Genomic DNA, 13,562 nt, shown 5'->3' with positions numbered 1-13,562 from the left:
TATTAGTGAAAGAACATTCATACTCCCTGCAACCCTTGCATACAGTGTGAGGGTCTACCGAAGCTTTCGGCAACCTTACCTTACAGCCTACATTCACACAACGTCTCACAACCATTCCAGTGTCAGACATTTTTTAAAGAAAAATCCAAAATCAAGTCCACAAAAGCGTATGCCAATCCAACAATCCAGATACGTCACCAAAAGTCGGTCAAGAAGATCAATTGCCGGTGAAAAAAGAAAAACCAATCGAGAGGAACCAACAACAATGTTGATGGTCCGGGCGACAGAAGAATTCTGATTAGAAAACGGGAATGGTTCCTAGTCCTGCCACCCAGGGCAGGGCGGTAGATCACCTGACCTACCGGTAGCGTGTGCCGCGAAATTTGAAATTCTGTCGGAGACGACGGAGTCTATAGCTAAGTATATATCTGGCAGGGAAGTTGAATGTATAAAATCGTAGTTCCCTTGGATAAGTCGTGGGATAAGTCTTGGGTGGAGTCATTGTTTACGATTTTTGTGAAGAAAGTGCCCCAGCGTCTATGGGTATAAGTGGTGTGCTTATTTAGCACATGGAATGGGAAATTTACTGACACAAGCGACTCCGCAAACATTCATATGGCATCAATCTTCAAAATATTTGTGGTGTAAGCAAAAATTTCAAAAGCATCATGGAGGTCGTGTGCACTGCGTAGAGCCAGACTTTTCATTAACCTCTGTTTAATCTTAAAATATGACCTTAATTTCTAACTTTGGAGAAAATATTTACTTCGAAAGGAGAGTAGAGGTCTTTAGCTCCTGCTCTCACCACCAGCAACTCATGACTGATGCCCATCTCCAGTGTCAGGGAAAGGAATACCTAGGGTAAAATACCAAATGGCCAGCCTCTACTGTAGCGCAACCACCTTCCCAAAAAAGTACTTTTAACACATCCTGTAACCCAGAGTAGACATTAGGGTAAAAAACCGCATGGTACAGGGGTGGACCATGTACGATCAATGTGTACAACCCCAAGAAAAGTACATTATAACGCGTCCTGACACCGGAGTAGAGGTCTTTAGCTCCGTTTCTCACCAACAACAGGTCATGACTGATGCCCATCTCTGATGTCAGGACGCGTTATAATGTACTTTTTTTGGGTTGTTCATGCTGATCGTACATGTCCACCCCTGTACCATGCGGTTTAGGGTAGATCACCACGGCAGGCCAACCCTCATCACGGTGGACGGGTCTTATTCACTCGATATTTAATTGGTGAAACAAGAATACAATTGCAACTCTAAGCATACCATTAAAAGACTGAAGTTTTCGTCAAACATAATGTGATATATGAAAAGCCCCACACGAACTAAAATAAGCATGTGAGCTCTTCGTAAAATATGTTTTCAAGGCAGTTTTGAAATCCAATATGGCGGCTACGTTTTTCATGGAACGTTCTGATCAGTGATGGCCACCATCTTTCCCCAGCCTTCCCAGCACTCATTTGAACAATGTTAGCGTATATATGTAACGTTTATTGATCTTACTCAAGATTGCAGTTGTAATCAGCACATAAAACATTTTGTTGCCTATATTAGTGAAAGTATGAACTTGTTATTCCGGGGTTATGGTTTGAAACTGAATTCATTCTTACCTTGTAATCGGTGGTTTTTATCCTTACTGCATCACAACTGAAACTCCACAGTGCTTATTTGATTGTTATTATACACATTTTGGTCTCAGTTCACTCCACATTGCACTTTAAACCCGTTGCTGTTTCTGGTTTCTGAGCGCGCGCGCCATAAACACAGTTATGAACAGCAGACGACGACAGACGACGAAACTGCAAAGTTTTATTCCCTAAACTGTTTACTTTACTCATTATTTAGTTTAAAATTTACTTTGTTATTTAAAAATTTGATTTAATTCATGTATATTATCCCTCCCTTTTTTTGCAACCAAATTACCCCGAAAAAATTACAGGTATTTCTAAAGTAGATAAAAATGATATTGTTATGTTACAATAAAGTTTCATACATACTTACCTGGCAGATATATACATAGCTAAGACTCCGTCGTCCCCGACAGAAATTCAAATTTCGCGGCAGCACTCACTAACAGGTAGGTCAGGTGATCTACCGGCCTGCCCTGGGCGGCAGGACTAGGAACCATTCCCGTTTTCTTCTATCATATTTTCTCTTCCACCTGTTCTCCTGCGGGGAGGCTGGGTGGGCCTTTAATTGTATATATCTGCCAGGTAAGTATGTATGAAACTTTATTGTAACATAACAATATCATTTCATACAATCAACTTACCTGTCGATATATACATAGCTGATTGGCACCCTTCGGTGGAGGGGGGTTAAGAGACAGCTACTATATGAATCCGGAGACAGTAAACAACATATGTTGTAGGTATAAATAAACCTTGGTTCCTACCTGATAGGTGGTAGACTTCGTGGGTGTTTGCCCAGTAGTCTGCATCACCTCAAGAAACTTTAGCGAGATATATGATCTATGGCCCAAGAGTTCTTGTGGGTCTGCCGGATGGGGTCTTATCCGCTTACTCGGCAGAGCCTGTGAAAGGACTTTGTCAATGGGTGCTGATCCACTTATATGACAATACACCTTATGAAGGAGCACACAACCAATCCCGACCACCTGATCCTAACCATATGTTAGAACTAAAGATTGTTCCGAGTTATCCCCGAACTCTTCACAACAACCGTAACTCAAAAACCACTACGCACACATATCATAATTTCTAAAAGAAAAATTATATTCATCTAATTCGATATGACAAGATTCTCTTACTGAACAACATAGACGGCCGCCCGTGCTAAACCAAGTCCTCCATTGTTCGAAGAGACTCCAGACCATATCCCAAAAAGAAGAAAAGTATATACTTTTAAGGATGGTGTCGGCTCCCGTACCCGAATCGTATCCGCCGATACGAAAGGACCTAGAGAAAACACTTCTCATATGTCACACGAACGTCTTTCAAGTAATGAGATGCAAATACTGAGTTGCATCTCCAAAATGTCGTATCTATGATGTTTTTAAGCGACATATTCTTATGAAACGAGAGAGACGTCGCTACTGCTCTCACTTCATGAGCTTTAACTTTCAACAGTCGCAACTGTTCGTCAGAACAGACCTTATGCGCGTCTGTGATGACGTTCCTCACAAAGAATGCCAGAGCATTCTTGGACATCAGTCTTGTGGGGTCTTTTACCGCGCACCAAAGACCTTGTCTAGAGCCTCCCATCTGATGCTTTCTCTGAATGTAGAACTTTAGAGCTCTTACAGGGCATAGAGATCTTTCTGCTTCTCTTCCTACGAGACTCGATATGCCTTTGACTTCGAATGACTTAGGCCAGGGATTCGAGGGATTCTCATTCTTAGCTAAAAACAGGGTCTTAAACGAGCAAATAGCTGAGTCTCCCTTGAAACCTACTTTATCTTGCAGAGCATGTAATTCACTAACTCTCTTACTGAATAGGCATTTTCTGGTGATGTCTCGAAACGATGCCAGATGAGGAAGTTCGAACCTTTCAGATGAAAGAAACTTGAGGACCACGTCTAGGTTCCACTTAGGAGGGACCAGTTCCTTAGACTTTGAAGTCTCAAAGGACCTTATGAGATCGTGGAGATCTTTATTATCTGCCAGATCTAATCCTCTATTCCTGAAGACTGCCGAGAGCATACTTCTGTATCCCTTTATTGTGGATACAGCTAGATGAGATTGCTCTCTCAGGAATAGAAGGAAATCAGCAATTTCCGCTATAGAGGTAGTGGAGGAGGACAACTTCTTAGTTCTACACCACCTTCTAAAAACCTCCCACTTCGACTGATATACTTTCGTAGTGGAGGTTCTGCGTGCTCTCGCGATCGCGCTTGCAACTTCGCGAGAAAACCCTCTCGCTCTGACGAGTCTTTCGATAGTCGAAAGGCAGTCAGAGCGAGAGCGGGGAGGTTTTGATGATACCTCTTGAAGTGTGGCTGTCTGAGAAGATCCATCCTTCTTGGTAGGGATCTGGGAAAGTCTACGATCCACTCAACCACCTCCGTGAACCAATCTTGGGCCGGCCAAAAGGGGGCTATCAATGTCATCCTCGTCTCCTTTGACGCCACAAACTTTTTCAGTACTAGTCCCAGGATTTTGAATGGAGGAAAAGCATAGACGTCTACACGAGACCAATCTAGCAGGAAGGCGTCTACCATAAAGAGCTCTTGGGTCTTCCACGACCGAGCAAAAGACTGCCAGCCTTTTGGAGATGAATGTGGCAAAGAGATCCACATGAGGTGTCCCCCACAGCGACCAGAGATCTTGACACACCTCGTTTAGGGTCCACTCTGTATGAAGGACCTGGTTCCTCCTGCTGAGTCTGTCCGCCCTCACATTCTTTACTCCCTGAACGAACCTTGTAAGAAGGGAGATGTTCCTGTGAGACGTCCAAAGCAAAAGGTCTTTCGTCAGCTCGTAAAGGAATGAGGAGTGAGTCCCTCCTTGTTTTCGAATGTAGAAAAGTGCGGTGGTGTTGTCCACGTTTACTTGCACTACTTTGTTCGAAACCAGAGGTTCTAGACTCTTCAAAGCCAGATGTACGGCGAAGAGCTCTTTGCAGTTTATGTGCCAAGACACCTGCGCCGGTTCCCAGGTGCCTGACACCTCCTTCGAGCCTAATGTTGCTCCCCAACCTTTCTCCGACGCGTCGGAGTACAACACTAGGTCTGGGTTCTGGGTTTTTAGAGAGATCCCTTTGTTCTCTTTCAGAGGGGTCAACCACCATTCCAGGTGCGGTCTTATCTCCACTGGAATGGGAAAGGCGTCCGAAAGTTGTCCAGTTTTCCAACTCCAAGACTTCTTGAGGAAGAATTGAAGCGGACGTAAATGAAGTCTTCCTAGCGGGAAGAACTGTTCGAGCGAGGAAAGGGTCCCTAGAAGGCTCAACCATTCCTCGCCGACGTCTGTTCCTTCCTTAAGAAGAGAGAGACTATCTGCAAACCTTTTGCGATTCTCTCTAGCGAAGGAAATACTCAAAAACCCGAGAATCCATCTGAATCCCCAGATAGACTAAGTTCTGTCTGGGGGGTCAGCTGCGGACTTCTCGAGGTTCACGAGTAATCCCAACACTCTGATCAGATCTAAAGTTAACGTAATAAGGTCCTCCAAGCACTGTCTCTCTGATCTGGCCCTGCCTGAGACAGTGATTCGTCCAGATTTAGAGAGATATTTACTCCTTTGAGGTGAAGAAACCTCGCCACATTCTTCATCAGGCTTGTGAAGACCTGAGGAGCTGTGGACAGGCCGAAACACAAGGCTCTGAACTGAAAGATCCTTCCCCCGTCATGAAACGGAGGTACTTCTTCGATGAAGGGTGGATCGGGACGTGAAAATAGGCGTCCTGGAGATCTAGAGACACCATCCAATCTCCTTGTCGCAATGACGCAAGGACTGAGGCAGAAGTCTCCATCGAGAACTTCTCCTTCCGAACAAATTTGTTCAGAGAGCTGACGTCTAGTACTAATCTCCAGCCTCCGAGGCCTTCGCAACCAGAAAAGGCGATTGTAAAACCCCGGGGAGTTTTGATCCAGTACTAGTTCTATCGCTCTCTTGTCCCACATTTGTTCCACCATCGATCGAAGAGTATCCCTCAGCACAGGATCCTTGTACTTGGCTGTTAGTTCCCGTGGTGTTGAAGTTAGGGGAGGAGTGTTCAGGAAAGGGATACGATATCCCTTCCTTATTACAGACAACGATGACGCGTCTGCGTTATAAGTGTCCAGGCCTCCACAAATCCCAGGAGCCTGGCACCTACTGGTGCTTGGAGGAGAGAAGCATCACTTTCCCTTTTTAAAGGGATGAAAGGCAGACCTACCTCTCTTCTCAGGAGCCTTCCTTCTTGCGGGAGGTCTGGAGGTCGGGCCACCTCGAAAGGGCTGAACAGATGTACTCGGTCCTTTCTTGTCAGGTGTAGAAGCAGGCTTCTTCTTCCTAGCTGACTGCGTCAGAAGGTCCTGAGTCGCCTTCTCAGTTAATGAACGAGAAATATCCTTCACCAACTGAGAAGGGAACAAAAAGTCAGACAAAGGCGAATACAGCAGCGCTGCCCTCTGAGCGTGGGAGACTGCTTTGGTTAAAAAGGCACTATATACTGTCCTCTTTTTTAGAAGACCTGCTCCAAACAAAGAGGAGATCTCAACCGAGCCATCCTGAACCGCTTTGTCTATACAGCAAAATGCACAAAAGGACTTCTGGTTCGAGTCCTTCAGAATCATGGGCTTTCTTGGACATCACCACCAAGGGACCAATCTAAGAAGTTGAAAACTTCCAATACATGAAAGAGTCCCTTGAGGAGATGGTCCAGTTCTGAAATACCACCCCAAGTAATACGTGCCGAGTTCAAAACACCTTGTCTACGTGAACGCGTCAACTAAGGTCGAAAAGTCCGCTTCTGACGTAGACGGAAGAGCAATACCCATATTCTCTCCCGTCTGATACCAAATGCCTCTTTTACCAGCTAGTCTCGCTGGAGGCATGCAGAAGACCATTCTGACTAACTCCTTCTTAGACTTCATCCAAGAGTCTAAGGACTGAAGAGCCCTCTTCATTGAAATGGCGGGCTTCATTCTGAGAAAAGACGAAGATTTCTTCGTCTTAGCACTCGAGAAAAGAGCGCGGAGAAGGAGGAGCGGCAGGAGTCAAGTCGTCTCCATACTCCTCTAGAAGCAAGGCAGTCAAAACTTTATAGTTCGACAGTCCTTCTCTTCCTTGATACTCTTCCTCCGAGTCTACTTCTAACTCGGGATCTAATTGAGTCTCCGCTGCCAAATCCGTACGTCTTTCCTCTGGAGGAGACAAACTCCTAATAGGAGAGGGGCTAAGGGAATGATATTCCTTCCTCTTCCCCACTTTAATAGTCCTGGAAGGCGCCAAAAGCTCAGGCTTCTCTCCATAAATGGATGACGCTTCCCGCTTGGATGACGCTTCTCGTCCGCCAAGCGGTCCTGGCTGACGCCTCCCGCGTGTGGTGCTGCCGTCCGGAATGACGCCTCGCGCCTGGAAGACGCTCCGCTCTCAAAAGGCGTCCTAACTGGCGCCAAAATATTGGTTGGAGCCTCGCGTCTACAATCAGCTTTAAAAAAGACGCTTCACCGCTAAAAAGACGTCTCACGTCTCTCTGGCGTTACGTGTCTTCCGTAAGATCCTCCCGATCTCGCTCTCGAACCCGAAGCTTCTGCGATATGTTTAGAAGCTTCACGTTTGCATGACGCCTCTCGCTTAGCAGGGGAGAGAGGACGAGACTTCTTGATTGGAAGCGCAACGTCCTTCCTACGAGGCGTTAACACTCCCACCAAAGAGGCCAGTTGTTCTTGTACTGCCATGATAATCTTCCTTGAAGCTTCTCCCACGTCAACTGCATGACGCCTTTCGTCATCAATTGGGGGAGAAGTAGGAAAGGGTTCTTCTGCGTCCTCGTCGGGTGACGCTGACGCCACCTTCGCCTTCTTAATAGACGAGGGAGCGTCATCTGAGAAACGCTCCGGGCTCGAATCAAATTCGGGTTCTTTCAAATGCCGTTTCAGAGGCCTCGATAAATCCGACTCCTTCCACCCTCGTTTAGGTGAGGGTGAGGGAGAGGGAAAGGATGAGAAACTCACGAAGGACGCTTTTTCTAAAGCGCCCTTGAGCAGCCTGCCACGAAACAGAGCTTGCTGAAGGGACGTCTGGACGTTGGGGATTCCCCCACGACCTCCTTAAGGCTTTCGACTTTCCTTCTCCTCTGGGCATGGGAGTTGGAAGAGGTCTAGGCCTGGGAGCGTCGCAGGGACGATCAAACGCCCCCTCCACAACACTGGGAGAACTCACTTCACTGTGATGCTCACTTTCACTAGCCTTACCTTGTAAGTCCGCCATTTTGGACTTCATGTCTCGAATAGTAGCTTTCAGATCGGCGATTTCCGAGGCCGATTCCGAAAGTAAACCTTGTGAATTAGACGCATAGGGAGAATCTAAATCATTAGGATTAGAAAAAGTATCAATAAAAGGCTCAATAGGCCTTGAACTCACACCTTTCAGACGTCTAACCCTATCCCTCTCTAACTTCTTCAAATAAGAAGTTAAAGTCTTTCCATTCTTCTGCATTTAATCCCTCGCATTCATGACAAGTATAGTAGCAGAACACTGAACCCCCTACATTTACAACATACAGTGTGAGGATCAACCGAAGCTTTCGGTATCCTCACCCTGCAGCCTACATTCACACACATTCTCACACTCACATTTGAATCAGACATACTGAGAAAAATCCAAAAAGCAAGTCCAAAAACAGTCCACAGTAGCGAATGCCAAAAACACGATCCAGATACGTCACCAAAAAGCCGATAAACGATGATCAAAGGATGAAATAAGAATCTAAGTCAGGAGGTAATAGCAACAATGTTGATACCACCGGCGACAGAGAAAATATGATAGAAAACGGGAATGGTTCTAGTCCTGCCGCCCAGGGCAGGCCGGTAGGTAGATCACCTGACCTACCTGTAGCGAGTGGCGCGAAATTTGAATTTCTGTCGGGGACGACGGAGTCTTAGCTATGTATATATCTGACAGGTAAGTTGATTGTATGAAATCAAATGTTTCTAACGTTTTCGTACATCTGGCTGCCGAAAACCATAGAGGAACGAATACGGAAAAGTGCATAGAGGAACGACTAAGGGAAGGTGAATTATATACATGTTTTTTTTTTTTTTGCTTTTTTGTTTTTGCTAGCACTTTTCATTGATTTCAGTCTTTATTAGTATTTGAATTTCTTTTAATTTAATCGTATAGTCAGAAATAAATGTAACCTTTAATGTTTGCATGCTAAGAATGGCAAAATCATCGTTGCCACATTAGTGGAGGCTTCGCACATACGCCGTTCCATTATTATAAACTGTTTCCATGAATTCTAGTTGTCATAGTAATGCAATAATGATAAAATTGCTTTAATATTTATGTATATATACTTCCAATACATAGCCTAATTTCACCAATTTCAACGTTTTGTGTGTAGTCTTATACCCAGTTTGTTTGGAGGGTCAAACACATACCGAATGGCAACAGAGAGAGAGAGAGAGAGAGAGAGAGAGAGAGAGAGAGAGAGAGAGAGAGAGAGAAAGGAAGGCGGAGGAACGAAGAAGAAAAGGGATGGCGGTGAGAGGGGGGGGGGGGGGTGAGAGGGTAGGTGGAGCTTTATACGCGTGTTCGTATCCATTTCTGCATAATGGAGTTTTTGTCTCTTGGTACAAGGACAAGTGTCGTTATTCTTTACGATTAGTGATTCACGATACCTTTATAAATTACGGCACTGGTGTAATGCATATAGCAAATTCTCGTTCTGTTACGAGTGTTCGTTACAGAAATAGGTATTGCCCAAAAACGTGTGCACTGTCTCTGAAACCCATAGTAGACATGCTGCTTAGTTGTCAATCAAGTTTTTATAACCAAGTATTTTTTACAAGCTAGCTATTGAATAAATTTGTATTTTTCTCAGTCAAAACATATGCCCCTCAATGCTAACTTTCCTATCTTAACGAATTTCTGGTCATTGCAAATTCGGCCCCATAATTTCTTATGGTGCGAAAACAGACAGAGGCCCATGGACCGAAAACGATTGCGTCACACTACGGCGATAATCCAGCAGTAAAACATCTTCATATATCCAAAAAGTAAATAATAAAGATATATATGCGCATTACGATTATAACAATTACATGTATAGCTGATAACAATCTGCATGAATAACTGGTACATGTTCTGCAATGACAGTTGAGTATAGCAATTAATTTCAATAGGTACGAAAGTCAAGATGTCGTGAACGTAATATACAGAACTTAAAAGAACGTTCTAAATTCCGAAAAATAATTACTTAAATTTGAGTCAGAGTCGAGTTACTTTTTCAATAACGAATATTTTCAAATTAATCATCATAAATATGTAAAATATTGATGTTTTACTACTTATTTAAAAATTAGCTAAGAGCACGCTTCTCGTCATCTTCTACCAAAACAGCTGTTTACTCCTGGCTTGTTTGTTGGTGAGAAATCGTGTTTCGATTGTTGTGATGAAAGTGCTCCAGCGTCTGTGGGCACAAGTGGTGTGCGGATTTATCACAGGAAATGGTTAATTTATTGACACAAGCTACTCCGTAAACATCGAGATGGCGTCAATCTTCTAAATACCTCGAGTTGTAAGTAAAAATGTTGAACGCGTTTTGGTGAGATTTGCACTACGTTTGAGACCGTTTCAGTACTCTGTTTAAATCTTAAAATTTGGCCTTAATTTCTAACTTTAGAGAAAATACTTACTTCGAAAGGAGAGTAGAGGTCTTTAGCTCCGTTTCTCCCAACAACAAGTCGCGACTGATGCCCATCTCGGGTGTCAGGACGCGTTATAATGTACTTTTTCGGAGGGTGGCAAGCGTTGAATGTAGGTGGCCTGGTTGGCCTGCCGTGGTGATCTACCCTATTACCCTAAGTCAAGAGCCAGCATCGATTGAAGCAACACCTTGAGACCTCTACTTTCCTCTCGAAGTACTAAGTTCTTTCTCCCAAGTCACCAATTAAGGCCATTTAATTTCCAATCTTCGGGAAGGTGGTCGCGCTATGGTTGAGGCCGATCATTCAATATTTTACCCTATTCAGCGTTACTTGGGGGATCCAGAGAGGCCATTATTCAGCCCAAGTTACAAAAGTAAGGGTTAACATACAGAGTAGGGAGACGGATACCTTTATCTTCCTGACCTCACTTAGGGTACCATGCCCTGACCTGGCTGGGGGGAGGGGCTTTGCCATCTTCTAGGATCCCCCAATTGGGTACATATCACCCATCCTGTTTAGCCTGGTAGCCTAGCCTAGCTACCTAACCCTTTCTTATTCTGGGCTGGCCCAGTCTAGCCTACAGCTAGCCTAAGACAACAAACCAATGCATTTTGAAGTGTCTCTCTATAATGACTGCGTAATACGGCCATTCTACCTTTATACACGTTAAAAAATGACGGTACCTGTTTGCCTCGATAAAATAAGCGTTGCCTATCGGGTGCCACACGGAATTTTTCTTCCACAAGGCTCCGCAAGTCTTCCACCTGGGTTGTCTTCGAAATGGTGAGGACAGCCGTCTGGCTGCCATCCATGGACCGCACTTTAATATACATTTTGGAAGCACACCTCTCAACACAAATGGAGAAATTATGTCAGAGCAATGCTATGAATAGGGCCGACTTCGTGAGAGCGCGAATGAGCAAACCGCGGACGGCACTTGGAGCTTTGGCGGGAAACAGGTTGCCGCTCAGCCTCTTCTGCCAAAATGTAAACAAAGACACGAGGCAGACGTGCTTCCCGGGGTCTCTCCCGGAGAGCTTTTCATGTCTGGTCATCTAGTCGCTAGATGTCAGCATATGGATATTGACTTGACCCGACCCCTTCTATTTGTCTCGAGTCATAACGGACCTTCTCATGATGAGAATTGTAACTATTTTATATCTAAAATATCGAATGAATTAAGATACCACTAGTATGTTAGAAATTAAAGTGTGCTTATTTAGAGATGAACGGTTGCCATGACAACGATAGACGCTACTGGGATTCGGCCCACTCTAAACATGTCGTTCCGGTACGCGAAATACTGTGCAATGTTTATGTTAGTCGTTGAATTTCATAAGTGCTATCTGTATCCCATTCATCACCGATTAATGGTTGCCATTCGTCTTCCAGAACATATAATGCAATTTGGTCGGAGACTCAAGAAGAACTGGGAGGTCTTCTTGATAAGGATGATGAACTGCAAGGAACCTTCAACCAAGAGGTATGATATATATATATAAAAGGACAAATATAATTTTCGTTAAGGTATAGTGTAGGCCATTCCACGTACAAGAAGGTGGATACGTCATTATTAATTCATATGCCATTGGCTTGGAATCGTCCTTCCAATCAGTCATATATATAGTTTCCAACGCTTGTACGGCTAATAACTGCCACTCAGAATATATTCTCCTGGATTTCTCGCTATTTTAAAAGCAGACAAGTAGTTTCCCTGCGATCTTGTAATGAAAGTACAGAAATCATATACGTGTATAATTCAGATGGAACCTATTCATATATGGAACAAGGCCAAAGAGGTCGCTGACTTGAAATTCCAGCTTCCAAAGAATATGGTGTTCAATAGGAAGAAGAGGAAGTAAAGGGACTTACATAATTATAGAAGAGATCCCACTTATTAAAAAATAAAAATAAATTAATAGATAGATAAAATGTATTGAAATGCAAGGTGAATAGTATTGGGGAAGTAGTACTTCCGAAGTTCCAATTGTACAACATCCTCTGGGAGCCTGTTCCATAGTCCAACGGTGTGAATCTGGTTGCTCTCGGCAGGTAATGGAGATCTGAGATCAATAGTGAATGTGAAAGATCTCTGTTGAAATGCAACTTATAACAAAGTGACGAACAAGAGATCATCCGTTGAGAGTCCAATTCGTAACTGCTGTATCAGGCAACAGAAACCTACCACCACGAACCACTATCTGAAAGAGATAAATCTCTGGCAGAAGCAGACATCCACACCGGAGAAAAGTATTCTAATAAAGGAAGCACAAACGACCTAAAATAGGTTGCATTGATTTTTTTACTATTAATAAATATATGAGGCCTTACGAGCAATACCTACCTTCTGCGTGGCATTTTCTGAAACGTTCATTAAATGTTTCTCCAAAGTCAGATGTGATCAAAAGTTACACCTAGAATAATTAAAACTTCAGAGTCATTCAGGAAAGTTCCAACCACCTGAAGGGGAGAATGGGGTGGGAAATCTGCACGAGTTCTGCTAATCAATAGCGTTTTTGTTTTACTGGAGTTCACCCCTATACCCCACCAAATACACCATTTATTGATTCGGTCTATGTCCCGATTGAGGCTGAGGGCTGCTTCATTTCTCATTGTTAAAAATGACAGTGGACCAAGAACACTCCCCTGTGGAACTCCAGACAATAGATCTTGGTTCACTAAAGATCCCGACCACAGCAACTCGCTGCAGCTTACCTGTAAGGAAATCTTGAAGTAACCCTAAAACATAATTATCTACCCACTCAAAGATTCTGAAGATTATAAATAAGTGCCTTGTGATTGACTACATCAAAAGCAGCAGTAAAATCTATTTGAATTACTCTGCACTCAAAACCCCTATTAAGGTTCCCTTGCAAATGGCAAGTCAAGTCTAAAAGAGGATCGCGGGTACCCATATTGACGATCAGCCAACAATCCTTTAGATTTTACATACCTATATAGTGGCTTAAAAAAATAAGTTTCTCAGTAGATTTGGAGAACACAGGGAGAATAGACGTTGGTCTGTAGTACTGCAGTCTGCAGATATAGTACCACTCTTTGGAACAGGCACTTTATTACTAAACTTGCGCTCATCCGCAAAGATATGTCAACATAAAATGTATATAATCACCTTATCTTGGTAGACAACACGCTTGAAACTTAAAAACAAAGAAAAAGGGAGGGAGAGGGCAGAAACCACCAGAATCTTCTCCACCCCAACTATC

The 13,562-nt window shown here is 43.8% G+C and overlaps 1 protein-coding gene across 1 annotated transcript in view; it reads right to left on the bottom strand.

The window, feature by feature from the left end:
* LOC135219861 (E3 ubiquitin-protein ligase UHRF1-like) overlaps positions 1 to 11,350 on the bottom strand; it is a 207,727-nt gene extending 196,377 nt beyond the window's left edge. The window contains exon 1 of the mRNA XM_064256982.1: positions 11,022 to 11,350. Coding sequence (XP_064113052.1) covers positions 11,022 to 11,171 — 150 coding nt within the window. The 5' untranslated portion in view covers positions 11,172 to 11,350. The remainder of the gene's footprint in view (positions 1 to 11,021) is intronic.
* Between the last annotated feature and the right edge of the window lie 2,212 nt (positions 11,351 to 13,562).

Source organism: Macrobrachium nipponense, chromosome 1 (assembly GCF_015104395.2).
Source record: "Macrobrachium nipponense isolate FS-2020 chromosome 1, ASM1510439v2, whole genome shotgun sequence".
In the NCBI taxonomy this organism is placed as follows: Eukaryota; Metazoa; Arthropoda; class Malacostraca; order Decapoda; family Palaemonidae; genus Macrobrachium; species Macrobrachium nipponense.
This window is presented reverse-complemented; position numbering and strand designations above follow the sequence as displayed.